At 47.8% G+C, this 26182-nt stretch overlaps 3 protein-coding genes across 5 annotated transcripts; all 3 read right to left on the bottom strand.

Annotated features, from left to right (window-relative positions):
- Nucleotides 1-1504: 1504 nt before the first annotated feature.
- Nucleotides 1505-10296, bottom strand: B4GALT7 (beta-1,4-galactosyltransferase 7). 3 transcript variants are annotated; one of them, XM_061151061.1, is made up of 6 exons: nucleotides 10124-10296; nucleotides 8247-8402; nucleotides 6204-6566; nucleotides 4317-4542; nucleotides 3156-3239; nucleotides 1505-2206 (listed from the first exon to the last, which is right to left on the bottom strand). In XM_061151061.1, exons 1-6 carry the CDS (start codon nucleotides 10171-10173, stop codon nucleotides 2051-2053), a joined length of 1035 nt encoding a protein of 344 aa, XP_061007044.1. In that variant the 5' UTR covers nucleotides 10174-10296; the 3' UTR covers nucleotides 1505-2050. The 3 variants fall into 3 exon arrangements, with proteins under 3 accessions (XP_061007044.1, XP_061007045.1, XP_061007046.1); XM_061151062.1 differs by lacking the exon at nucleotides 8247-8402 and adding an exon at nucleotides 2798-2902 and having other exon boundaries at nucleotides 10124-10290; XM_061151063.1 differs by lacking the exon at nucleotides 8247-8402 and having other exon boundaries at nucleotides 10124-10293.
- Nucleotides 10297-11928: 1632 nt separating this feature from the next.
- LOC133061333 (small ribosomal subunit protein eS1-like) lies at nucleotides 11929-12802 on the bottom strand. The gene has a single exon (XM_061149342.1). The coding sequence runs from the start codon at nucleotides 12780-12782 to the stop codon at nucleotides 11988-11990; it is 795 nt and encodes a 264-aa protein (XP_061005325.1). The 5' UTR covers nucleotides 12783-12802; the 3' UTR covers nucleotides 11929-11987.
- Nucleotides 12803-16341: 3539 nt separating this feature from the next.
- Nucleotides 16342-20029, bottom strand: LOC133062268 (transmembrane emp24 domain-containing protein 9). The gene is made up of 5 exons (XM_061151060.1): nucleotides 19813-20029; nucleotides 19539-19639; nucleotides 18643-18768; nucleotides 18139-18285; nucleotides 16342-17168 (listed from the first exon to the last, which is right to left on the bottom strand). The coding sequence occupies exons 1-5, from the start codon at nucleotides 19994-19996 to the stop codon at nucleotides 17019-17021; spliced, it is 708 nt and encodes a 235-aa protein (XP_061007043.1). The 5' UTR covers nucleotides 19997-20029; the 3' UTR covers nucleotides 16342-17018.
- Nucleotides 20030-26182: the final 6153 nt, after the last annotated feature.

Genomic DNA, 26182 nt, shown 5'->3' with positions numbered 1-26182 from the left:
CATTCACATACTGACCAGCAAGACTGGGACATCTGTTCCACTCGAGAGAGGAGCTGCCAAGGTGCCGAGGAGGCGGAAGAGCTCTCTGCTTCTTCTCATTACTGACCACCTCTTAGCCTTCTCCCACTCTCCCAGAAAGGTTTAGGGGAGGCCCAGGTTGGGGAGTGAGGGTGAGGGCTGAAGATTAGAGCTGCATCAGGCCTGGCCCGGGGTGCCTTCTGGTTGGTGTCTGGATCATGGAGGTGGTAGTGGTGGTCGTGAGTGTGGGAGTGCAGGGTTAGAGATGCACCCAGCCCAGGCTGAGCTGGCTGATCCTGCTTTTCTCCTGCTCATCCCACCTGTCAGGGCAGGTGGGAAGCAAGGAGTCCCCTATCTTTTTTTGTCTTATCTGCCAGGTGAGTACAGAGCTGGGGGCACTGTCACACCTACTCCCACCAACTCCAAAAGGCTTCGTGTTACACAAGTCCAAGATGACATAGTCAGGGTTGTCCAGGTGACCAGCATACAGAAAGTGCACCATTCCCCTCCCCTGGGCCTCAAGTCGAGAAAGTCCCTTGACTACCCTTGCGCTGTCATCAAGGTCTGTTTGCCCTTCACTGTAGTAAGTAAAGCTGAATTGCTGGCTGAGGTCAATTTAGAATCCCAAGGACCCTCTCTTTTAAGTCTCAACGGTTACACGGAACCTGAAGTTCTTCACTCCCTCCTCTTTGCTTAAATCTCTTGGTTCATGCTCAGGTTGTACAGTGCACAACCCACACAACTGAACAAAATAACCCTAAGATCACCCTTGGAGGAGGAGCCTTTTTGAAGCAGAGATGCTGAATCTACCCTCCTGTATTTGGAGACCTCAATCTTTCCTCTTGCACTTCAGGTGTCCTGTTTATTGTTAAACAAACTAACCTTAACTGGTCCCAGTCTCTTCCAACTTCTGCCCCAAATCTTTTGCAGTCAAATGCCCTGAAGGAGTAATTTACCTTTCAGGGTCCCTCATTTTCCTCTCATTGGCCCTGGGCTTCCCTCCAGATGGTTCCACCATCTCCCTTGGCTCCCCTCCCTCCCTCTTGTTGCTTTTCATGACCATCACTAATCTCTCCTCACATTGTGGGAACACTCCAGGGATTCTCCTACTTCTCATCTTCCTCCTGCCTCAGGAACATGGTCCTCCCTTCCCAAGCCATGACCGAGTCTCCACAATGTAGCCTGACTACCCTCAGTCCAGTCTTGTGATCTACTTCTGTCCATTTTCGTGAGACAGGATGAAGCACCCTTGGGCTGAGGGAGGGAACAGGGATCTTGTGCCTTGGGCCTCTCTCCCACCTGAGCATCCTCTGGCCTCATCGTCCCCAGCCCTGCCCCAGCTCCTTGCCAGCTTTTAACTAAGAAAAATGTCTTCTTTTGCCCCATTCCCTTCCCCCTCAGCCACAGGTTTGGCCTGCCATACTTTTTAAAAGTTTGAATTAGTTGCTATCATTTAAAAGTTAACCAATTTTAAAAAATTAACCAATTTCACTCAAGAATCCAGAATTCTAGTTTCTTTTGAAAAGTCAGAAGACCTGGTAACACAAGGCCCACACTCCTGCATGGTGACAACCAGCCAGAGCTGGGCTCAGCTGCTCCCTCTGTAGGGCTTGCACACTGGTCTCTGCAGTTTTAACCCTCCTAACGGCCCTAGCCACCCACATCAGTGGCCTGGCTTCTGAACTGTATCTCTGCATGAGGCAGTCCAAAGGGAGGAGCTTGCAGATCTCAGCACACAAAAGAGGGCAGGGCAGGGCAAGCAGTAAGGCAGGGTGGAGAGTCCCAGTTGGGAGCCATGTCCCAGCCTCTCTCCATCACTGTTTATTGCTGGTAGCATCCCAGGCACCCTGTGTGTGTCCTGTCCTGGCTCAAGCCTGCCTTTGGGAGCCAGGTTGCTGCAAACGTGTGGCTGGCTGGCCACTGCTTCAGGCCACTCCATGTCCTACTGGAGCTGGGCCTGGGCCAAGGCTTTGTCCTGGGCTTGAGTAGCAGTGTGGCCTATAGGCACAAGCCTCCTTACTGTCCAGCCAACTCAGCTGAATGTGCACCATGGAGTGGCGGCCTTGTCACAGTCCAACAGGATGTTGAGCACAGTGCAGGGGGCCCCGCCCACAGACAGGGCTGTACGGGAATCCACGCGGTACTTCACAGTGCTCAGGCCTCCCTCCCGGTCCACCTTGAACTGCTCCTGAGAAGGAAGGGGGGAGAGAGCATGTACTCAGGGTTTTGTAGATGCCAACTGTCCACTGATCCCCCATGATCTCGTCATCAGAGGTCCTATGATGCCCACAGAGGGGAAAGGGAAGCTGAGACACAGAAAGTCTACTGCCCATGGCTCCACATCCCCATCAGCAGGAGAGCAGGGGTTTTCTAGTTCAATTAATCTGGCTCTGAGAGAAGAGGCTATCGGAGAGATGCTGACTCCTGTGTCCCAGGTCTGCCTGGGATTCTGGCACCTTCAGTTGAGTCTTGTCCCCCCCTCACCTGACACACATAGCCCAAATGGCCTCTGATGTCTTGGCTGACCCACAAGGCCCAGGGGCCATGGCAGCCACCAGAGAAGGGCCCTGTGCCCAAGCAGCATGCCCACAATGACCTGGGCCACGCAGGGGAGGATGGGACCATTTGGGCACGATGAGAACTTGCTGAAAAGCCTAGGCCCACTGGTTCCCTATATACCACATACCTACCCTGATCAAGGGACTGGCCAGCAGCTGTCCACCCCTGATCAAGGGACCGACCAGCACCTGTCCACTCTGATCAAGAGATCAGCCATCACCTGTTTTTGAGCCGCAATGCGCTTCTGGTCTCTCTTCCTCCAGGCTGGGTCGTGCAGGTGGCGGAATGTCTTGTACCCAGTTGTGATACCCGAAGGGCGGAAAAGCTAAGGAGGCCAAAGGAAGCTGGATCAGGCTGCCTCTCCTGGAGCCCTGGCCCTCACCATGAGGCGACAGCCCATAGGCAGGGGCCTGTATTTCCATTCTTTAAGAGGTGTGTGCTAGTCGGGGGCAGGGCTGGGACTGGAACCAGGGGTGGCATCTCCCAGTCCTAGGAACTTCATCTGAGGGCAGAGAGGAACCTCAAGACTGCCATGATGGCTGAGGAAGTGGCGGGTTGGGGGGTGGGGGGAGCATTACCTGGAGTCCAGCTCCTTTGATGCGCCGGTAGAACTCGTCGTCTTCTCGGCCCCAGCCCCAGAAGCGGTTGGACATCCCGTTGCACTGACGCAAAGACAGGTAGTGTCATTTGCGCCATCCTCCCAGGGATGCTCTTTGGTCTTCTACTTGGGGGTCCCAAGTCCAAGTGGGGCCAGGACAGGCCCCCTTTCCTCCTCCTCCCCCACAGCTATGAATGGACACTCAGATGCTTTTGGTTCTTACAACCTCTGTGGTACCAGTGGGGAACAGTCAGCATACCCCAGTTCCTCTGCCTGTTCTAATGGGGCCTTGGATTTGTGTGAGATGAACAGTTTCTCAAAAATGTCTGACTGCTGGGAGGGGACCTCTGAAGAGCTAATGATGGGCACAGTGCCAGCTCCTGCTCTATTTCTGCCTGGTCCCCTACTCCCATTTCTCCTGAGGGTCTCTCTGCCCTTGTCTCTTCCTCTGTATGGAAGAGAGAGACGGTGTCTGAAGTCAGATGGCAGACATTTATTTTTGCCATGACTTCAGGCTTCATTCACATTAAGCTGGCTTCAGCCACAGATTGAACAGAGGAGCAAGAGATGGGGGTCTAAGCCACTCAGTTCTTCCCACCCCACCATCCCACTCCCACCCCTACCACAGTGACGGATTCAGGGATTAGCCATGACTCAAGGCAGGACAATCAAGAGCCAGCGTGCAGCAGCTGTGGGACTGCTGTCTGGGCTGTTGGAAAAGGGAGCTCCATTTTCCACTGGACTTGGGCCTAGACAGATGCAGGTTGCAGCGACAACCACTACATTGCATCCCAAATGTCTGAAAGTAAATCCAGTCTAGAGAAGGCAGAGCTGAGAGATGGAAAGTGAAATGGTGTTCTGTCTGATAGGCTGAGCAGACTTTTCCATTTTGAGAAGCAAAGAACAGGGCTTCTGAAGCTAGTTCACATGGAGGGGTTCTGTTACTGAGGCAGAAACCCTCCCTAACTGGCTTGCTTGGTCCTGCTCCTCTCTCATGCCTCTGGCTAGCCCTGGGCTCCCCTGCTGGCCCTAGGAAAGATACTCCATCTACTGGGCCCCAGAACTGCCACTCCTCTGGCCAAAGCCCCCATCCAGGTAGGTGTTGCCTGACTCTGAGCAGAGCAGGCATGCCAGGCCTCACCAGCTGGTAGTGCTGCTTGGAAAGCAGCAGGATGCCACCAACGTAGGTCTTGTAGTGGTAGAGTGGGTGGAGCTCCGGGGAGGCCACGTGGAAGGGCCCAGCCTCTGGGAAGCCATAGTCCAGTTCCTCATTGAGAGGGAGCAGGTCCACGTCGTGCATGGCAATGTAGTCGGTGCTGTTGCCGCTTTCCAGGAAGCCCACGTTGATGAGTGCTGCCCGGTTGAACCTGTGCAGGGTGCCAAAGCTGGGCATGGGGGCAGTGAGCTTGCTCTCCCCCAGCTTCTATGTGAGAGCCTGTCCTCCACAGCAACCAGCCCCAGTACTCATGCTGCCCTCCAGCCCGAGGCCAAGTTCACTACAGGGCTGCCCAGCTGCCCCTCCACTCATCTAACGAATGTTTACTGAGCACCTACTATGTCCCAGAAACTGTTCAGAGCACGTGAGAAATCAAAGCCCTGCCCTCAAGGCGCTGACATTCTAATAAGACAAAAAAGAAAACCTGAGTAAACATGCAACAAGCCAGTGACTGGTAAATGTTGAGAAGAATAGTAAAGCAATGTGAGAAGAATAAAACACACTGGCAGGCAGGGGTTGTCCTTTTAGAAGAGGTGGTCAAGGAGAGCCAGTGTAACAGAGTGATATGTGAGCAGAAGCCTGAAGGCCTGAGGGAATGAGCCCTGTGGAAATCAGGGGAATGAGGCTCTGAGCAGAGGGGAAAATGACTCCCAAGGCTGGAGGCTGGAGCAGTCAGCAATGTGGTCAAGCAGAGTGAGCAAGGTTTTAGGGAATGAGGTCAGAGGGTGACAGGTCTCTGAAGGACATGGGCTTTGACCCTAGATGAGATGGTGAACCACTGAAGGGCTAAGAGTGAAGGCATCATGTGCAGTGGCTCAGTGTTTAATAGGATCACTCTAGCTGGTATGATGAGAAGAGCCTGGAAGGTGAGGGGTGGAAGCAGGGAGACAGGTTAAGAGGCTGCTCTAGTAATTTAGGCATGAACTGATGATGCCTTAACTCAGGTAGCAGTGGGGATGACAGGAGGGCAGATGCTACAGGCACTGTGCTGGTGGACTAGACGTGTTGTGTGAGGGAGCAGGAGTGGAGCCTTCTGGCCTGAGCAGCTGGGAGTGTGGAGTTTCCATCTCCTAAAATGAGGAAGAGGGCAGGAGAAGCAGGTCAGGGGTGGGTGGGAAATCAGGGATTCAGCTGTAGTCAAGTCAGGTCAGGAGAAAGTAGAGGTCAGGTCAGGAGGAAAGCAGAGAACACTGGGAGGATCGTGGACTAAAGGACCTGGCGGGTTCCAAGAACTGCTGGAGTGTGTTCCCCAGTGGGAGCAAGCTGGAGGAAAAGGAGGTGGGGGTGGGCTGTGCAATGCATGGATTGTGATCATGGAGGGGAGCAGTTTTTGGTGAGGGCAAGGATTTTAAGCTAATGCCAGATTTTGAACAACCTTAAAGCCATGCCCTTGACCCTTCTCTTTCCCTAATCCCTGCAGCTAATCCACCAGCAAACCCTGTCTGCACTTCCTCCACATTGCTTCTCTCCACCGTGTCTGCCACGATGGCAGTGAGGGCAACGCCTGCCCAACAGGTCTCTCGCTCCCCTTCTTGTCCTGGTATGGCCTAGTACACAAATAGCAGCCACAGGGACCTTTGTAAAATGGAAACCAGATCCAGTGCCTCCCCAGTCCCAAACTCTCCCCCCAAATTCCCATCACACCCAGTGAGAGGGGTCGAGCACCTCCCACCCTTCCACTGCTGCCCGGGTGGCCTTTCTCGGGCCTGGGCTACCTGGTACTGGACTGCTGTCGGGAAAGGGAGCAGGCAAGGGAGACCAGGGCGAGGTGAGGCCCAGGTGAGCGGGTGCCAGCCTGGAGGTGGTCCCTACCTGAAATGATCCACCTGGTTGAGCACGTAGATGTGGTGCTGGATCTTCTTCCTGCTCAAGAAGCGGTGCATGTGGGGCACAAAGACCAGGAGCTCCTCGAAGCGTTCTCGAAAGGGCACCAGCACTGCCAGGCGGTGGGGGCCCCACGACTCATCTTCTTCCCAGTGCTCACGAGGTGGCTCTGGCAGGCAGGCCCGGGATGGGCCTGGGGTCTCCTGTCCTTGTCCCCTGGCTGCCCAGGCTACGTCCCCAGAGCAGCTGAGTTGCAGCCAGAGCAGGGAGAGGAAGCCCAGTAAGAGACAGCCAACAAAGAGGTGGAAGACGGAACATTTCCGGGGGAGGCCACTGGGAATCAACCTGGACCTGGGACAAGAACAAGGAGCGGGTCAGAAGGGCAAGGTGAGCCAAGGTCCTGTAACACACCCTTCTCTGGCTTCCCCCAAGTAAGGCACATGTGACTGGTCAGCCCCAAGCGCTTCGGAATTAGTGCAGAAGCAACTTTAGTGCTTTTGTTTGTGCTGCTACCATGCATCAGAATCCTGCTTACAGCTCTAGGTTCAGCCTGAGTCACCCCACCTCCAGGAGGCCCTCCAAACACTCGCAGGTCTCGGAGCTGCCCCACCTGCCTGATGCTCTCTTACTTTTTGTGCCTGAGTCCAGATAAGACCAAGAGCTGCTCAAGGACAGGGAAGAGACTCCTTGTCCCTTGCACTTGCCCCTCCCCAAGACAACATTTCATGTTCAGAGCCGAAGGTGGAAGCCCACCTTAGAGACCCTACGCACTGCCTTCTACCTGTTTCCCTGCAGGTTCACCCTCATCAGAAAGCTTGGCTTCATCCTACTTCTCAGACCAGAAAGCTCCCCCAAAGAGAGAAGCTGTCAGTAAAAAGACCACTGTTTACTCTGGGAAGAACAGGTCTGTCCTCAAACCAACGTGAGGCCCAAACCAACAAAGGCAGTTCACAGAATGCATCTCAAAGCTTCAGTCCAGGGCAGCTCATGTGACAAAAGATGAGAAACAGAAGAGGGAAAGAAAACTGAGGGCCGGGAACAGCACCCAGGCACCTTTTAGAAGCTGGAAGACCAGCAGAATGTCTTACACTCTGGGGTAGTGCTGGGAAAAACAAAGAAATGAATGGAATTCATCTGGTTTCTTTGCTCCTCTCTCTGGAAGTTCCTGAGGGCAGTGAAGGAACTAAGGAATCCAAGAAAATCGCAGCTTCCTGTCTTCTGAAATAATCAGCAAAGCAATTTACTTTATAACCTCTGAGAATTATCAATTAGCTACCAGAGCATATAGATTCTACCTCCTAAGTACCCTTCGTTCTTCCCTCACACACTGCCTATCTTTTAGTTCAAGTTTCACCTGGTCCTTGCCCTGTTCAGACCCCTTCAAATCTCATGGATGATCTTCCTGTTTATAAGATAATGGGCAAACTCTGTGATCTGACAGTCAAATCCCTCTGTAACCTGGCCCCATCTCCAGTTGCTCCCTGCCACTCACCCAGTGCTACACACTGAGCAATTCAGCTTCTCCACTCACCGTATTCCTTCCGGCTCTAGCCCTCACAGAGTCTGCTGCTTCTGCCTAAAATGGCTTTCCTTATTTCATCTGCCTGGAAGCACCCCATTGATCCTTCAAGGCCAAACTCCAATGCCATGGCCAGCATTGTCCCCCCTACTCCCACATACACAACAGACTGAGATACATACTCCCTCCTTTGTGTTCCTGGAGTACCTGGTACTGCCCTCCTTGAAGCAATTAAGAGTTTTGAAATCACCTGTGTCCCTGCCTGTCTTCACAGGTAATCAGATTCATAGCCGTGTACTTAGCACAATTCATACAGCAGAGGGCTTGCTAAGTGAGTTACAGGAAGGGATCAAGCATTCAGGGCATGCTGGTCACACACTAAAGCCAGACCAACTCCTGTCTCTCTCCAGAGGCACAACTGCCAACTGGAAGCAACCCTGAAGCCAGGCCCAGGTCCCACACACAGCAGAGAGGGAGTGTGGCAAGACAACCTCGCAGGACTTCTGACTTACCCCCCATTGTCATGTGGTGGGGGTTTCCGCTGGGGAGGAGCAGAGGCCAATCCTGCTATTGGCCTGGGAAGGCTGGAACCTCTATAGATTCTCCCTCTGGGCTCTTGCTGGGGGTGGGGTAGAGACCGGGGAGATGGACATGAGGAAATATCCCACCTTCGGGAGAAGAAGCAGTGACCGTTATCCAGGGGTGTGGCATGGATTGGGCCCTCCATGCACTTTCACCTTCTGTCCCCTCGGTCCAGCTTTCCCTTCCTACTAGGATCACATTCCCACAGACACTCTCTTCCTGTGCTGCAAGGGCCCAAATCACTGAACAACTGAATTCAGAACTGAATCCCAATTCCTCAGGACAGTGAACATTGACAATTGCTCCTGGTGACACCTGGTGGCAAGTTCCAGATCTGCAGTCTCAGCAGCTACCAGGCCCAGGGCACCCTGTTTCTGGCGGTGGGGAGGCAGAGCAGATGAGGTTTTGTCTCCTTCATCAATATGTGTCCAAGGCTAATAAGAGGGTGATTCAAACCCAGACAGGCTGCTTCCAGAGCCAACACTCTTAATTGCTACCTCAGTATGCATCTGTTGCATGGATCTTTGTACCCCTGTGTCAAAAGCATGAAGTGATACCAATGAAGTTTTGTGGAATATGGCTGTCTTCCTAAAATTCTTAGGAAGAAATTAGGAAATGGAAATTCTCCATAACCTTTCCTTTCTTCCCTCACACAAACCTTAGTGACAGGTTTGAATACTCAGCTGCTCTGATTACAGCACCTCCAAACTGCAAAAGTAACTGGAAGATAACTGGCACCTTCTCTGTGCCAAGCATAGTGTCAAGACTTTTATATATGTGTGATCTCCTTTATATCTTCATATAGACCTGCAGAATAGATATGATGATCCCTGTTTCAGAGATGGAAGAGCTGAGGAGGAAGGTTAAGTTGGCTCTGGTCACAAGGCTATTAAAGAGGATCCCGTCCAGGCCTAAATCCAGAGTCTAGGCTTTCTACTATATTCCTGTCTTCTTACTTCAACACCAAGTCTGAAAAATTCCCAAAGATAAAAGAGTTGTGCCCACTATATACCAGTCTTTGGGCACCTTTGGGCAAACTTGACAGACATACAGGGAAAGAGGTGTCATTCACCAGGTGTAGAGCCACTACCATGTGTTCTGAGAAGACTTGAGGGTACACCTCAAGACTGAAGTCTGGGCGTCCCTTCCCATCTTAATGGCCAAACAGCTCATCCCCATTCTGCTTTAGTGACAACCACTAACTAAGGTCTGGGTCAACCCCACACCTAACACACGGGGCAGGCCACATTCAAGTACAGCTGCACCGGAAATGAACTAATGCTAAGTCTGAGGAGAACTCAGTCCCAGTCAGGCAGTGGGCAGCAAGGCAGAGCACAGAGCTTCTGTCTGGTGTATTCTTCTAGGGGGTCAGCAAAGAATGGGGAAGCACAAGTGTAGGGTCTGAGTCTACAGGCAGGTGAAGGGGGAGGCAGAGGCCAGAGAAACGAAACACAGACCTTCTGAAACCAGGGACAGACAAGAGATCCACTGAGAAAGGTCAACGGACTCTAAGACCCACATAACAACTGAGACTCATAACGAGAGAGACTCGCACAGAGGGACAGAAACTCACAAAGGGAAATCAAAGGAGAAATACAGACCTGCTGAGTGACGGAGACTGGTAGAACCAGAGACGCAGAAAGAAAGAGAAACCCAAATACAGAGAGACCCCCAAGGAGAAACACAGACCCTCAAAGAGCCCCGCAGAGACGGAGTCACAACGGCCTCGGGCTCCTAGATTCCTCGCGGTGGCCCGGAAAGAACTGGCATCCGGGAGGACGAGGACCGGGCCAGCCGCCGAGCTCACCTGCCGTCCTCCCAGGGCAGTTGCGCCGCTTTCCTCCGGGAGGGGAACATCGTTGGAGGCGGCGGCGGCACATGAGGACAGAGCTCCCAAGCCGGGCCAGCCCGGCCTCCCTGGCCTACGCGGCGCCTCCGCCTCCTGCCCCGCCTAAGCCCGTCCGCCCCACCCCTTGGTCCGTTGGGTCCGTTGCTCCGTCTACGCCGTCTGCTCCCCGAAGCTGTGGTGTCAAAGGTTCCGCATCCGAAGGAAGACGTGAACGCGCAACCGTCTGAACTGGTAACCTCCTTCCGGGGATCGCTGGAGATCTCAAGAGGTTGAGGCCCCGGAGAGCGCTCAAGTCAACGGGCTGGGACTGGATTTAAACTCCAGACTTCCAAACCAGCGCCCTGGGATAATCTGCATCTTCCTCCTCTTCCCAAGGGAAGGCGGGGAGCGCGTCTGAGTAGTCCTGCCGTCACCCCAAGTGCATTCTTTGTCCGCAATAAGCTTGGAGGTGGGCAGGGCCAAGCTCAAGGCTGTCTTGCGTTCAGCCTACTACCCCAAGAAGTAGTTTGGAGACTGGTATTAAAGACAGATTGGCTGGATTTGAAACGTGACTCTCCTAGTTTGGTTGTGTTTTGGGGCAAGACACAATCAGCTTATGTTTCCTCACCTGAGTATATAAATGGTTCCTGATATATATGATTGCTGTGAGGATTAAACGGGAAATGCACACACTTGGTACAGTGATGGACACAATAATCAATGCTATATAAATGACAGCTGTCATCCAGGGGAGGAGTATTTGTGGAGCTGAGTTGAGAACTGAAGAAGGGAGTAAAATTGATCTTCCCATATTGGCCTTATCAACAGTGGGAACTTAGCCCCTGCCTGGGCCAGCTTTCCACCTAGGAAAAGAGAATGGGAAAGTTATTAGACTTGATCTCCTCTGTTCTTCCAGGCAAACGTTAAGGTTTCTAATAAATAGCTAATAACATCCATTGAGTTCTTACTATGTGCCAGTCATTTTCCAAATTCTTTACTACTGCTATCTCTGTCTTTATGTGTATTGTACTTATGCCCTCTTTAACAAGTGAACTAAGGCATGAAGAGGTAGTTCAGAATATAAGACCAGATAGTTTGGTTGCACAGTCTTTGATCTCAACTACTATTTCTGAGAGGACTTCACTATGTGTAGGAAATTAATCGTTCCCAGCAGCCCCTTTTCTCCCTTTAACCTAGCATACAACCCACTGGTCCCTTCCTTCTGAGCTCGCCCAGGTCACCATCAGTTCAGTTACTCAGTCGTGTCCGACTCTTTGCAACCCCATGAATTGCAGCATGCCAAGCCTCCCTGTCCATCACAAACTCCCGGAGTTTACTCAAACTCATGCCCATCAAGTTGGTGATGCCATCCAGCCATCTCATCCTCTGTCATCCCCTTCTCCTCCTGCCCCCAACCCCTCCCAGCATCAGGACCTTTTCCAACGAGTCAACTCATCGCATGAGGTGGCTAAAGTATTGGAGTTTCAGCTTCAGCATCAGTCCTTCCAATGAACACCCAGGACTTATCTCCTTCAGGATGGACTGGTTGGATCTCCTTGCAGTCCAAGGGACTCTCAAGAGTCTTCTCCAACACCATAGTTCAAAAGCATCAATTTTTCGGCACTCAGCTTTCTTTACAGTCCAATTCTCACATCCATACATGACCACTGGAAAAACCATAGCCTTGACCAGACGGACCTTTGTTGGCAAAGTAATGTCTCTGCTTTTTAATATGCTATCTAGGTTGGTCATAACTTTCCTTCCAGGGAGTAAGCATCTTTTTTTTTTTTTTTTTTTTACCACAAATAAGATCTTTTATTTGTCACCATTAAGAGTCTGCATTTTAAACCGATTCTTGGACTGGTGGTTCGTATCCATCAGCTCGCTCAACTTTAGCACCTGTCTCGTCCCCAGTAGCTTTTCCAGAACTACTACCTTCACCATGTAGCTCCATGAGTTTTCCCAATTCAAATTTAGGCTTCTTCAGCATTTTCACTTTTCTAACGAAGACGTCATGGAGCAGATAAATAGATTGGCAAGCCTTTTCTATGTCTTTTCCAATGCTATCTGGAATCAATTTATTGACCACCTCTTTCAAGTCGTTTGTCTGCACCTCTCGGGTCATGATCTCCATCATCTTCTTACGGATCTGGCGCACCTGCTGGTGCTGGGCGTAAGAGGTCTTCCGGATCTGATTGTTGCGCTTTTTAGTAAAACCCACACAGAACAGACGAAGCAAGTAACCATCGGTAGTCTTGACATCAACGTGAGCTTCAATCATGGTCTGCCATTTTTTGACCATGGAGCACATTTTGTCACGGGTAAGATCCATACCATGAAAATTTGTCAGGCAGTTTTTGCCCTGAACATCCTCAGTAATTAGCTTGAATTTTCTAAATGCTACTTCCTCATTCTGCAGATCAGCAAGACTCACTTCAAAAACACGACCTTTGAGGCCATCAGACGCGATTTTAGTTCCTTGAGTTCTCGTGACCAATGTTTTCCCAATATTCCTTATATTGAACATAGCTGGTGCTTTCACATCATACCAATCTTTTTTAGAAAATGGGTCAACCACTTTCTTCTTGGCTCCCTTTTTGCCTCCTTTCGTAAGGCGCTTGTTCTTGCCGACCGCCATGGTGCAGCTCAGAGAGCCAAAAGCAGCATCTTTTAATTTCATGGCTACAATCACCATCTGCAGTGATTTTGGAGCCCAAAAAAATAAAGTCTGACACTGTTTCCACTGTCTCCCCATCTATTTCCCATGAGGTAATGGGACCAGATGCCATGATCTTAGTTTTCTGAATGTTAAGCTTTAAGCCAACTTTTTCACTCTCCTCTTTCACTTTCATCAAGAGGCTTTTTAGTTCCTCTTCACTTTCTGCCATAAGGGTGGTGTCATCTGCATATCTGAAGTTACTGATATTTCTCCCAACAATCTTGACTCCAGCTTGTGCTTCTTCCAGCCCAGCGTTTCTCATGATGTACTCTGCATAGAAGTTAAATAAACAGGGTGACAATATGCAGCCTTGATGTACTCCTTTTCCTATTTGGAACCAGTCTGTTGTTCCAAGTCCAGTTCTAACTGTTGCTTCCTGACCTGCATACAGGCTTCTCAAGAGGCAGGTCAGGTGGTCTGGTATTCCCATCTCTTTCAGAATTTTCCACAGTTTATTGTGATCCACACAGTCGAAGGCTTTGGCATAGTCAATAAAGCAGAAATAGATGTTTTTCTCTTGCTTTTTCAATGATCCAGCGGATATTGGCAATTTGATCTCTGGTTCCTCTGCCTTTTCTAAAGCCAGCTTGAACATCTGGAAGTTCTTGGTTCACGTATTGCTGAAGCCTGGCTTGGAGAATTTTGAGCATTACCTTACTAGCGTGTGAGATGAATGCAATTGTGCGGTAGTTTGCGCATTCTTTGGGATTGCTTTTCTTAGGGATTGGAATGAAAACTGACCTTTTCAAGTCCTGTGGCCACTGCTGAGTTTTCCAAATTTGCTGGCATATTGAGTGCAGCACTTTCACAGCATCATCTTTCAGGATTTGAAATAGCTCAACTGGAATTCCATCATCTCCACTAGCTTTGTTCGTAGTGAAGCTTTCTTTATTTCTTTTTTTTTTTTTTTCCGTAGTGAAGCTTTCTAAGGCCCACTTGACTTCACATTCCAGGATGTCTGGCTCTAGGTGAGTGATCACACCATGGTGATTATCTGGGTCGTGAAGATCTTTTTTGTACAGTTCTTCTGTGTATTCTTGCCACCTCTTCTTAATATCTTCTGCTTCTGTTAGGTCCATACCATTTCTGTCCTTTATTGAGCCCATTTTCGCATGAAATGTCCCCTTGGTATCTCTAATTTTCTTGAAGAGATCTCTAGTCTTTCCCATTCTGTTGTTTTCCTCTATTTCTTTGCATTGAACACTGAGGAAGGCTTTCTTATCTCTCCTGGCTATTCTTTGGAACTCTGCATTCAAATGGGAATATCTTTCCTTTTCTCCTTTGCTTTTCACTTCTCTTTGTTTCACAGCTATTTGTAAGGCCTGCTCAGACAACCATTTTGCCTTTTTGCATTTCTTTTCCATGGGGATGCTCTTGATCCCTGTCTCCTGTACAATGTCACAAACCTCTGTAAAACCTTGACAAATCCAGCCTTGATTTAGCTGATGACAAAGGCAAGAGTGACCCCTGCAGAAACCAGTCAGGTAAGGCCAATGATGGAAACTGGGAGATGGGACCGGCTTGGAAAGCACAAGCCCACCTTAAGGGGACTGTTCAATCCAGCTAATTGTTGTCATCTCAGAATGAAGGCCCTCTAGTATCAGATGTACCTCAAGAAATCAGATTTCATGTAAAAATCCAAATTAATAATTTTTTAAATAATTTTACTTTTTGACTGTGTTGGGCCTTTGTTGTTCTTTGACCTGTCATCTGGTTGCTATAATAAGCGGGAGCTACTCTCTAGCTCTCATTGCAGTGGCCTCTCTTGTTCTGAGCACAGGCTCTAGGGCTCCTGGGCTCTAGGGTACAGGCTGAATAGTTGTGGCACATGGGCTTAGTTGCTCCTTGGCAAGTGGAACCTTCCCAGATCAGGGGTCAAACCCATGTTTCTTGTATTGACAGGCAAATTCTTCACCACTGAGCCACAGGGAAGCCCCTTAACTAATTTTTAAACTATGACATCCAGTCATGTTGATAATTAGGACCCTTAATATGATGGGATGAGAATGACACTTTCTTTCTGTGCTCTCTTAAAAACCCAGGGCCCCAGTCTAATCATGAGAAAAACATCAGAGCAAATGCAATTCAGAGAAATTCTACAAAATACCTGACCAGTACTCCTGAAAACTGTGAGGTCAATAAACAAGGAAAGTCTGAGAAACTGTCACAGCCAAGAATGACCCAAGAAAAGACAACTAAATGTAACAATGGTATCTCCTGAGTTCTTGGAACAAAAAAGACACAAGTTAACAACTAAGGAAATCTGCATGAAGCATGGACTATCCCTATTGGTTCACCCTAGAGAAATGGCAACCCACTCCAGTATTCTTGCCTGGGAAATCCCTGGTGGTCTTATATAACTGTAATGACTGAGCACACCCCTATTGGTTACTTCATTTTTAACAAACATACCATACTACTGCATGATGTTAATAAGGTTAACTATCATCACAGTTTTTCAGTCATTTAAAACTTTTCTTAATTTTTTTTTTCCCCCTAAATTTGGTCTAGGTGGCAGTATGTGTTCAGACTACATTCTCCTAGCATTCCAGTCCCCAAACTTGACTTCCCACCCATCTCATTACACAGTTAAGATTGTTGTCATTTAGTCACTAAGTCATGTCTGACTCTGCAAACCCATGGACTGTACCCTGCCAGGCTCCTCTGTTCACGGGATTTCCCAGCCAAGAAGTGGGTGCCATTTCCTTCTCCAGGGGATTTGCCTGACCAAGGGATCAAACTCAGGTCTCCTGCATTGGCAGGATTCTTTATGGCTGAGCCACAAGGAAATTAACCTTCCTCATATTTATTTTCACAGGGTTCTAATACTCAAAACTTTGTTGAACACTTGGCAATGTCCAAACCTCTTACCTGGGATTCAACTTTCTAATACTAACCAACTTTCCTTTCCAGCTTTCTCATTGGCCCCTCAACTCTAGCTGAAACAATGCCCATCTATCTCTACACCAGCTGTTTGCCTCTGTTCCCTTCAATTTCCCCTGTCCGCCTTCTTTTATCAGAATCCTTCCTCTCCTTCAAGGTCTTTGTTGAAATGCCATGCTATCGGTTAAGCCCATCAGTACCCTCCTCTTGACCCCAGCCCAGGACTTCCTGTTCTTCCCACATGTGTTGCACTCCTCTGATCAATGCACACTACCTTCACTAACTGGGCACTTTTTTGAAGCACCAAACAATTCTGTCCATCTGCTTTGGACAGGCAAGTGAGATGGCAAATGCATAGAAGAAATGGTGTGGATCTTAGCACCAACGGCACAACTTACTTGTTGCATGATTTTGGGCAAAACGACCACCCACTTCCACTAGAAGGTATGGAGAGGATGAAAGCAATGAAGTCCACAGGTGGGTACTCGTCTTAGAACGTGAAGTGCTTTGCCCACTGGAAAAACTTGACATTCCCTCAAGCACCGTACAGTGCTACGCCCACTGGCAATAGAATAACTTTACACTGGACAAGAAGTCAATTTTTTTTTTTTATTGGGAAACCAATGTAACAAACCTAGACTTATTGAAAATGAAATCAGTAACTAAGACTCTGCAGGCCCCATCCCCAACCAGCACCAAGGCCTCTGCTTGGCCTGACCCCAGCTTCTTTAGTCCCCAAAAGAACAACCACGTGAAGAACCTGGGGTCAACCTCAGGGCTACTTTCCCACACTGCAACTCCCCATACCCCACCCTCAATTGACACACCCCACATCAGCAGGCTGGGTCTAGGCCCAAGGAGGGAATAGTGAGGTTTCCTGGGTGGCAGGGAATCACAGCTAAGCCCCAACCTGGTCAAAATTCCAAGTTAGCAAAGGAAGACAGAAGGAAGACTGGCTTGCCCACCCGCTCCCCTCCCCCCAGTCATCCCAGACAACAGGCTCACATCCCTGATCAGTAACACTGTGATTCTGAGGTGTCAATAGGGCTCCCAGTGGCTTCACCAGATTACTGCAAAGGGTCCAGGGGAGGAGGCAGGCATTTATCCAACCATCTGCTCAGTATTAGCCAGCCAAGCTGCTGCCCTCGCCTTGGGCTGTGGCCCCTCTCCCCTCCAAATACCCATGGCTAGGAACCAGTTCTCCTGCCACAGAGAAGTCAGTCCAGGAGGCCCTTTCTTCCCCAGCCAGGGAGGAAGGCTGGCCTGGGATGGCTACACCAGCTTCTTGGCTTCAAAGAAGCTCTTGAGGTGCCTCATCTGCCAGACACCGATGGCTACGAGGATGAGGGTCTGCAGGATGGACCACCACAGCACCCTTTGGTTGGTACTCTCGCTGGTCTGCCGGAAGCGTTCCTCTCGCCACTGTGGGGAGGGAAAACAGACGAGAAGCCTGAGTTGCCTGGGCCTCAGCTGGGCCACTGGAACCACTGGGTTCCCTCCCCAGAGGATGCCCCAGGACCAACTAACTTTGCCCAGGTTCCATTTGCAAGTGTCTGAAAAGAACCACCCCACCTGGGAATGAACTGTCTTCATCCTCACCAGCCATATGCCCCTGGGTAACCCACTCATTTCTCCCAGGTTTATTGGCTCATCTGTCAGGTACAGCCCTCACCTGGTCCTACCCTGATGCCTGGAGGAGTGGTAAAGTGGCTGTAGCATTACTCTATCAGACAGAGCTGTCCTGGGATGCTCAGAAATGGATTTGCTCTGAGCCCTCTGCCTGGGTCTCCCAAACTACTCCTTGCATACTGTGTGCACAGGTTGCAAACTGGTGGTCCAGGGGCTGAATTGAGCCCACACATGTATTTTATAGACTCACACAATGTTTAGACAACATTTAAAACTCAGAATTTTTTACATAAAAAAAAAGCCAAAAACCCGGACCTCTAAGTATCTCTCAAAACCCTGGGTGAGCAATTCTGCAATGCTGTCCTCAGTTGACAACAGCAGCTGTTCCCATTTAGATAGGTTGCTAGTCTACCAGTCCTTATGGTCACAGATCCATTCACGGTACAGGCCTGGCTCTGGGACACAAGTTAGTTTGAAACCCCTAATCCTGGGAGCACTGGGAATCATGGAAAGAACACCCAAGGTGTTGGTATCAATTCCTTCTTTGTCACTTTGTGTGGCTCCTCATAAGACAATGACAGCCTCTTAAGAGACTGTCTTCTCAATTACAAAGTAGAGTTAGTAATACCCATCCCATCTTTTAGGCTGGCAGTGCAGCACAGACACAGAAGTCCCTTGGATTCATAATGAATCTGATGTGCAACTCCCGGCTAAGACAGTGGGCAGCCTCTGGGAAGAGGCCCACTGCTCCTCAGCCACTCACCCGCTGGTAGTTCTGCTCTTTCTGGATCTGCTCCACTTGCTCAACCAGCTGTCGCACTCGTAGCTGCAGCTCACTTAACTTGTCTTTGGCAGCAATTTCTGCATAGTCGTTGGCATGTTCACCTACCTGGATGTCCAGGTGAACTCTCTGGAGACAGACAAGACCAGGAAGGTTGGAAGAATCAGGTAGCCCTGCTCTGTCTTCCTGCCAGGGCCTAACAGCTGGTTCTCCCACCTTTCTTCATTTGTTCATTTAGCCAACACTGACTGAGGCGTCCTCAGTGTCTGGCCCTATGGGGCTCTAGACCCAAAGGCAAGAATAAGCCTTGGCTGATGCTCTCACCAATGCATATACAGAAAGTTTTTAAATCACCCGCTTAATGTTCTCTGGAAACCCAGTTGTATTAAGAGACACAAAATCTGACATAGTCACCTACAGTACCACCAGTTAGTTCCTAGTCTTGATGAGCTATAGGTTGAAAGAATCCAACATGGGTCCACTTACCAGCATGCCTCCAGCAAAGAGAGAGAACTTGGTGGAATTGGAGTGAAGACAGATCTGATGCTCACCAGGGGTATGGGAGGTGAAGGTGAATCTGCCTTCAGATCCATACTGCCGGGCCAGGATAACCTGGAGAGCAGAGACTTCAATGAGCATTACAGTAAGGATAAGGCTGAATGGTGCTTAAGGCTCTAAGTGCCTTAAAAGTTGACAAGCAGAGACATCCCACAACACTAAAAGTTCCAATGCTGCTTAGCAGTAGTTGCCAAAAACTTGCCTTTGAGCTATCTGGAGAAAGGGTGAAGAGACTGACATCAAGTTGGCATGTGGCCACTCTTGGAAAAGTCTTTACTTAATTCATAACTCATGCCCTTTCAACTCTTTCACTGTGATTCTTATAAGTGAAAAGTGACAGCGAAACGGTTTTGTTTGGTTGGTTTGGGATGTGGTTTAATATCCTTATTTGTCAAATTAAAAGCTGCTCATTCTTTTTGGAAACTATCCTGTTCCCTGATATCCTAAAGTCTATATGCCACAGCTTTAGAGTCAACAAAACTCTTTGGTTTCCAGTACCACAATTAATCCACCCATCACATCTGTTAAGATGGATGAATTTCTATTTCACAGACCTAGAAAAATGGCTCAGGAAAAGCAACTGACTTGAATTTCACAGTGAGATCAGTAACAAGTTGACAGAAGCAGCTAGCACTGAAACAGCCCAAGGTTAGACTGGAGTAAAAACGCAGGTTCTTCCCATAGTACCAACTGCTTTTTTTCTTTTTTTTTTTTTTACCAGTTTAGCAGATGCGGAAACTATGAGAGGAAGTACCAGCGCCTGCTTGATCTGGCGCCCAAGTGCAGAGCGGGGTGGGGGGTGCGAGGGTGAGGGGCCGACTCACTTTATCCTCTGGGTCTTTAACCTCCACGAACATGCCAAGTCCAGGGGTGGCCGGCTGGTACTCCTCTCGCTGCTTGTCATACAGCTGCGTCCGGTAGTTTCCTGGAGGAAAGCGGGGCGAGCCCAGTCTGAGGAGTGCGCGGTGGCGCCGGGTCCACGGTGGCCAGGGCACTGCGAGGCAGCCTGCTCCCGGCTCTGAAGACATGACCCTTCCGCACTCCCCCCACCCCCACCCCAAGACCGCGGTCTTGAAAACTCTCTCCCTTCCCCCGTACCTATAACCATGGTCTCGTCCGGAATCTCCTCAATAAAGCACTTTTTTTCCGTCTCCCCAATGTGGAAGTATAGCGCGCCTCCGCGGGCCGCAAACCACAGCAGTAGGAGGAGGACCCGAACGACCCTACCCAACCGGGAGCCAGGGCAGAGCCCGACGACCCACAAGCTCCGCTCAGCAGCCATCTTGCCCCACCTGCCCGCGCAGGCGCAGCGTGCCGCGCCACGTAGCCCTGCCGCCGCCGCGGAACCTGCCGGGACAGCGAGTTCCGCCGGCTGGACTACAAGTCCCAGAAGCTCCGAGGCCGCGGCGCGGCAGTGCCTGATTGGGGCGTCGCTTCTATCTAGGGCCGAATTAGAGCTGCAGAGTTGGATTTTTTTCCCCTTTAACTCTCATCGCCGCCCAGTGGCTGGTGTTGATTATCAGTTTGTTTTGTTTTGTTGTACAGATGGTGAAACTAACGTACTTGGAGTCGGCAAGCGAATTATAAGGGACAGGAGACTAACCTAGGATGCTTGACTTCCCTGGGCATAGGGCCCAGGCATAGGCTCTGCCGCTCTGGGCTTGCTTCTGCTTGTGTTTTCCTCTGTGGTGTTTTAACTACATGCTATATCACTGCTGTTGTAACCACCACTTAGAATTAACAAATAATTACAGAATTAACAAATGATAACATTTTATGATAATACTTTCAGGTATTTTTTAAAGTTAAACTTTTTAGAGACATCCCGATCTTCCCTGATAGCTCAGCTGGTAAAGAATCCGCCTGCAATGCAAGAGGTGGGGAGGAGCTGCTGGAAAAGGGATAGGCTACCCACTCCAGAGTTCTGGCCTGGAGAATTCCATGGACTCTATGGTCCATTGATATATATATACCATGGACACGTATATCCTATGGGGGTCACAAGGAGTCAAACACGACTGAGTGACTTTCACTGAGGTATCAACATTTGATATAAGTTCCCATCAGGAAGCTTCCATAAGACTCTTATTCTTGTCCATCAGAGGGCAGACAGACTGGAAACCACAATCACAGAAAACTAACCAAACCGATCACATGCATGACAGCCTTGTCTAATTCAATGAAACTATGAGGCATGCCATCTAGGGCCACCCAGGATGGACAGGTCATGGTGGAGAGTTCTGACAAAATGTGGCCCACTGGAGAAGGGAATGGCAAACCACTTCAGTATTCCTGCCTTGAGAACCCCATGAACAGTATGAAAAGGCAAAAAGAACACTGAAAGATGAACTCCCAGGTCGGTAGGTGCCCAATATGCTACTGAAGATCAGTGGAGAAGTAACTCCAGAAAGAATGCAGAGATGGAGCCAAAGCAAAAACAACGCCCAGGTGTGGATGTGACTGGTGATGGAAGTAAAGTCTAAAGCTGTAAAGAGCAATATTGCATAGGAACCTGGAATGTTAGGTCCATGAGTCAAAGCAAATTTGAAGAGGTCAAACAGGAGATGGCAAGAGTGAACATCGACAATTTTGAAATCAGTGAACTAAAATGGACTGGAATGGGTGAATTTAACTCAGATGACAATTATATCTACTACTATGGGCAAGAATACTTTGGCTACCTGATGCAAAGAACTGACTCTTTTGAAAAGACCCTGATGCTGGGAAAGATTCAGGGTGGGAGGAGAAGGGGACAGAGGATGAGATGGTTGGATGGTGTCACCGACTCCATGGTCATGAGTTTGGGTAAAATCTCAGAGTTGGTGATGGACAGGGAAGCCTGGCGTGCTGCAGTTCATGGGGTCACAAAGAATTGGACAAGACTGAGCAACTGAACTGAACTGAACTGTGGGCAAGAATCCCTTAGAAGAAATGGAGTAGCCATGATGGTCAACAAAAGAGTCTGAAATGCAGTACTTGGATGCAATCTCAAGCACAACAGAATGATTTCTGCTCGTTTCCAAGGCAAACCATTCAATATCACAGTAATCCAAGTCTATGCCCTGAGAAGTAATGCTGAAGAAGCTGAAGTTGAACGGTTCTGTGAAGAACTACAAGAACTTCTAGAACTAGCACCTAAAGAAGATGTCCTTTTCATTATAGGGGACTGGAATGCAAAAGTAGGAAGTCAAGAAATACTTGGAGTAGCAGGCAAATTTGACCTTGGGGTACAAAATGAAGCAGGTCAAAGGCTCACAGAGCTTTGACAAGAGAACGCATTGGTCATAGCAAACACCCTCTTACAACAACACACAAGAAGACTCTACACATGGACGTCACCAGATGGTCAACACCAAAATCAGATTGATTATATTCTTTGCAGCGAAAGATGGAGAAGCTCTATACAGTCAGCAAAAACAAGACCAGGAGCTGAATGTGGCTCAGATCATGGACTCCTTATTGCCAAATTCAGACTTAAATTGAAGAAAGTAGGGAAAACCACTAGACCATTCAGGTATGACCTAAATCAAATCCCTTATGATTATACAGTGGAAGTGACAAATAGATTCAAGGGATTAGATCTGATAGACAGAGTCCCTGAAGAACTATGGATGGAGGTTTGTGATATTGTACAAGAGGCAGTGATCAATACCATCCCCAAGAAAAAGAAATGCAAAAAGGTAAAATGGTTGTCTGAGGAGGCCTTACAAATAACTGAGAAAAGAAGAGAAGCTAAAGGCAAAGGAGAAAAGGAAAGATATACCCATCTGAGTGCAGAGTTCCAAAGAATAGCAAGGAGAGATAAGAAAGCCTTCCTCAGTGATCAATGCAAAGACATAGAGGAAAACAATAGAATGAGAAAGACTAGAAATCTTTTCAAGAAAATTAGAGATACCAAGGGAACATTTCATGCAAAAATGGGCTCAATAAAGGACAGAAATGTTATGGACCTGACAGAAGAAGAAGATGGACCTAACAGAGCAGAACAGATGCAGAAGAAGAGGAGGCAAGAATACACAGAAGAACTGTACAAAAAAGATCTTCATGACCCAGGTAATCACGATGGTGTGATCACTCACCTAGAGCCAGACATCCTGGATAGTGATGTCAAGTGGGCCTTAGGAAGCATAACTATGAACAAAGCTAGTGTAGGTGATGGAATTCCAGTTGAGTTATTTCAAATCGTGAAAGATGGATGATGCTGTGAAAGTGCTGCACTCAATATGCCAGCAAATTTGGAAAACTCAGCAATGGCCACAGGACTGGAAAAGGTCAGTTTTCATTCCAATATCAAACAAAGGCAATGCCAAAGAATGGTCAAATTACTGCACAGTGGCACTCATCTCACATGCTAGCAAAGTAATGCTCAATATTCTCCTAGCCAGGCTTCAACAGTATGTTATCCGTGAGCTTCCAGATGTTCAAGCTGGATTTAGAAAAGGCAGAGGAACTAGAGATCAAATTGCCAACATCCATTAGATCATCGAAAAAGCAAGAGAGTTCCAGAAAAACATCTCTTCTGCTTTATTGACTACGCCAAAGTCTTTGACTCTGTGGATTACAACAAACTGTGGAAAGTTCTTAAAGAGATGGGAATACCAGACCACCTGACCTGCCTCCTGAGAAATCTGTATGCGGGTCAAGAAACAACAGTTACAACTGGACATGGAACAACAGACTGATTCCAAATCGAGAAAGGAGTATGTCAAGGCTGTATATTGTCACCCTGCTTATTTAACTTATATGGAGAGTACATCATGTGAAATGCCAGGCCAGATGAAGCACAAGCTGGAATCAAGACTGCTGGGAGAAATATCAATAACCTCAGATATGCAGATGACACCACCCTTATGGCAGAAAGTGAAGAAGAACTAAAGAGCCTCTTCATGATAGTGAAAGAGGAGAGTGGAAAATTTGGCTTGAAACTCAACATTCAGAAAACTAAGATCATGGCATCTTGTCCCATCACCTCTTGGCAAATAGATGGGGAAACAGTGGAAACAGTGACAAACTTTATTTTCTTGGGCTCCAAAATCACTGCAGATGGTGACTGCAGCTATGAAATTAAAAGACACTTGCTCCTTGGAAGAAAAGCTATGACAAACCTAGACAGAATATTAAAAAGCAAAGACATTAATTTGCCAACAAAGGTCTGTCTAGTCAAAGCTATGGTTTTTCCATAGTCATGTATGGATGTGAGAGTTGGACTACAAAGAAAGTTGAGCACCGAAGAATTGATGCTTTTGAACTGTGGTGTTGGAGAAGACTCTTGAGAGTCCCTTGGACTGCAAGGAGATCCAACCAGTCCATCCTAAAGGAACTGAGTCCTGAATATTCATTGGAAGGACTGATGCTGAAGCTGAAACTCCAACACTTTGGCTGCCTGATGTGAAGAACTGACTCATTGGAAAAGACCCTGATGCTGGGAAAGATTGAAGGTGGGAGGAGAAGGGGATGACAGAGGATGAGATGGCTGGATGGCATCACCAACTCGATGGGCATGAGTTTGAGTAAACTCCGGGAGTTTGTGATGGACAGGGAGGCTTGGCATGCTGCGATTCATGGGGTCGCAAAGAGTCGGACACGACTGAGCTACTGAACTGAGGGACATCCCTGGTGGTACAGTGGCTGGGAATCTGCCTGCCAATGCAGGAGATGTAAGTTGGATCCCTGGTCTGGGAAGATTCCACTTGCCAGGGAACAACTAAGCCTCTGCATGCCGCAACTAGTGAGTAGGATGTCACAAGTACTGGAGCCCATGTGGGGTAACTACATAAGCCCGAGCACCTAGAGCCTGTGCTCCCCAAGAGGAGAAGCCACTGCAAAGAGAAGCTCCAACAGGGCAACCGAAGAGTAGCCCGAGCTCACTGCAACTAGAAAAAGCCACATCAATGAAGATATAGTGCAAACAAAAATAAATAAATAAATATTTTTAAAAGTAAAGTTTTTATATTGAGATAATTATAGATTAACATGAAATTGTAAGAAGCAACTCAGAGATCCAGAGTGCCCATTACTCAGTTTCCCCCAGTGGTATCATCTTGCCCAAGTATAACACAATATCACAACTAGGATATTGACATTGATACAGTCCAGACACAGTAGTTCCAACACCACAAGGATATTTCATGTTGTCCTTTTATAGCCACACCCACTGCCCTACCCTCTCACCCTACCCCTAACTCCCTCTTACCTCAGACAACCACTAACCTGTTTTCCATTTCTATAACTTTGTCATTTCAAGAATGTTATATAAATGGAATCATACAGTATGTAACTTTCTGAGATTGGCTTTTTTCACTCAGCATAATTTTTGAGATTTATTCAGCTTATTACATGCACCAACTGTTAGTTTCTTTTTATAGTAAAAAATAACCATTACAATGTATAAAGATAAAGTTTTGTAATAAACAACTGAAAAGGGTGAGAAAAGAGCTGTTAAAGGAGCAGAGCTTTTATATGTTATCGAAGGTAAGCTGATATAAATTCAAATTAGAATGTTATAACTTTAGGATGTTAAATATAATCTCCATGGTAACCACAAAGAAAATAGCTAAAGAATATACACAAGGGACTTTGCTGGCAGTGGTTAAGACGCCATGCTTCCACTGCATGAGACACAGCCTCAATCCTTCACTGGGGAATTAAGATCCCTGTGTATGGCAAGATATGGCAAAAAAAAGAAATGTACAATGTACAAAAAGAAATGAGAAAGGAATTTTAATGTTTCACTACAAAAAGTTATGCAAAAGAAGTAAACACAAGAAATGAGGAACAAAAAGCTGTAAGGGAAATAGAAAAAAATTGCAAAATGACAGAAGTAAGTCCCTCCTAATAAATAATTATTTTAAATGTAATTTATTAAATGTAAATAGATTAAACTCTCCAGTCAAGCCAAAGATTGGCAGGATGGGTAAAAAACACAACCCAGCTACACACTATTTGCAAGAGGCTCATTTTATTTCATTTTACTTTTTAAAAATTTTATTGGAAAAAAAATTTATTTTGGAAGAACTCACTACATCAGGTGACAAAATTCCAAAATCAAATTGCATGAAAATAGACATCACAATTTCTTTTACAATAGGTGAGAAAAAAATCTGCAGTATAGAATAGAGGCAAAGGAATATGAAGAAGGAGAAGTGTTTGAGGGTAAACAGCATTTTAAATAGCAAACATAGAAGTTAAGTAGAAAGCTATAGCTGTGCATTCTTTATTCATCCAGACTTCACATTGGGTAACTGAAGGGCAAAAATAAATCCAAATTTTGTATTGTTTGGGGTAAATTTTAATAATTTTAAATCTGAATTGAGTTTGGAACCAACTCTTCTTTGTTCTTGGGGATAATGACTGAAAAGTGCTCTCAACAATGAAAAATGTTATTCCTATGTCCAATCCAAGAGATGGTTGCAAATAAATGTAAAAGGGGTAAAGCAGCTGGTGAGGACCAAGTACTTGTGACTTCCCT

The sequence above is a fragment of the Dama dama genome, chromosome 9, assembly GCF_033118175.1.
Source record: "Dama dama isolate Ldn47 chromosome 9, ASM3311817v1, whole genome shotgun sequence".
Lineage (NCBI taxonomy): Eukaryota > Metazoa > Chordata > Mammalia > Artiodactyla > Cervidae > Dama > Dama dama.
The sequence above is the reverse complement of the archived record's forward strand: the minus strand, read 5'-3'. Positions and strand labels throughout refer to the sequence as shown.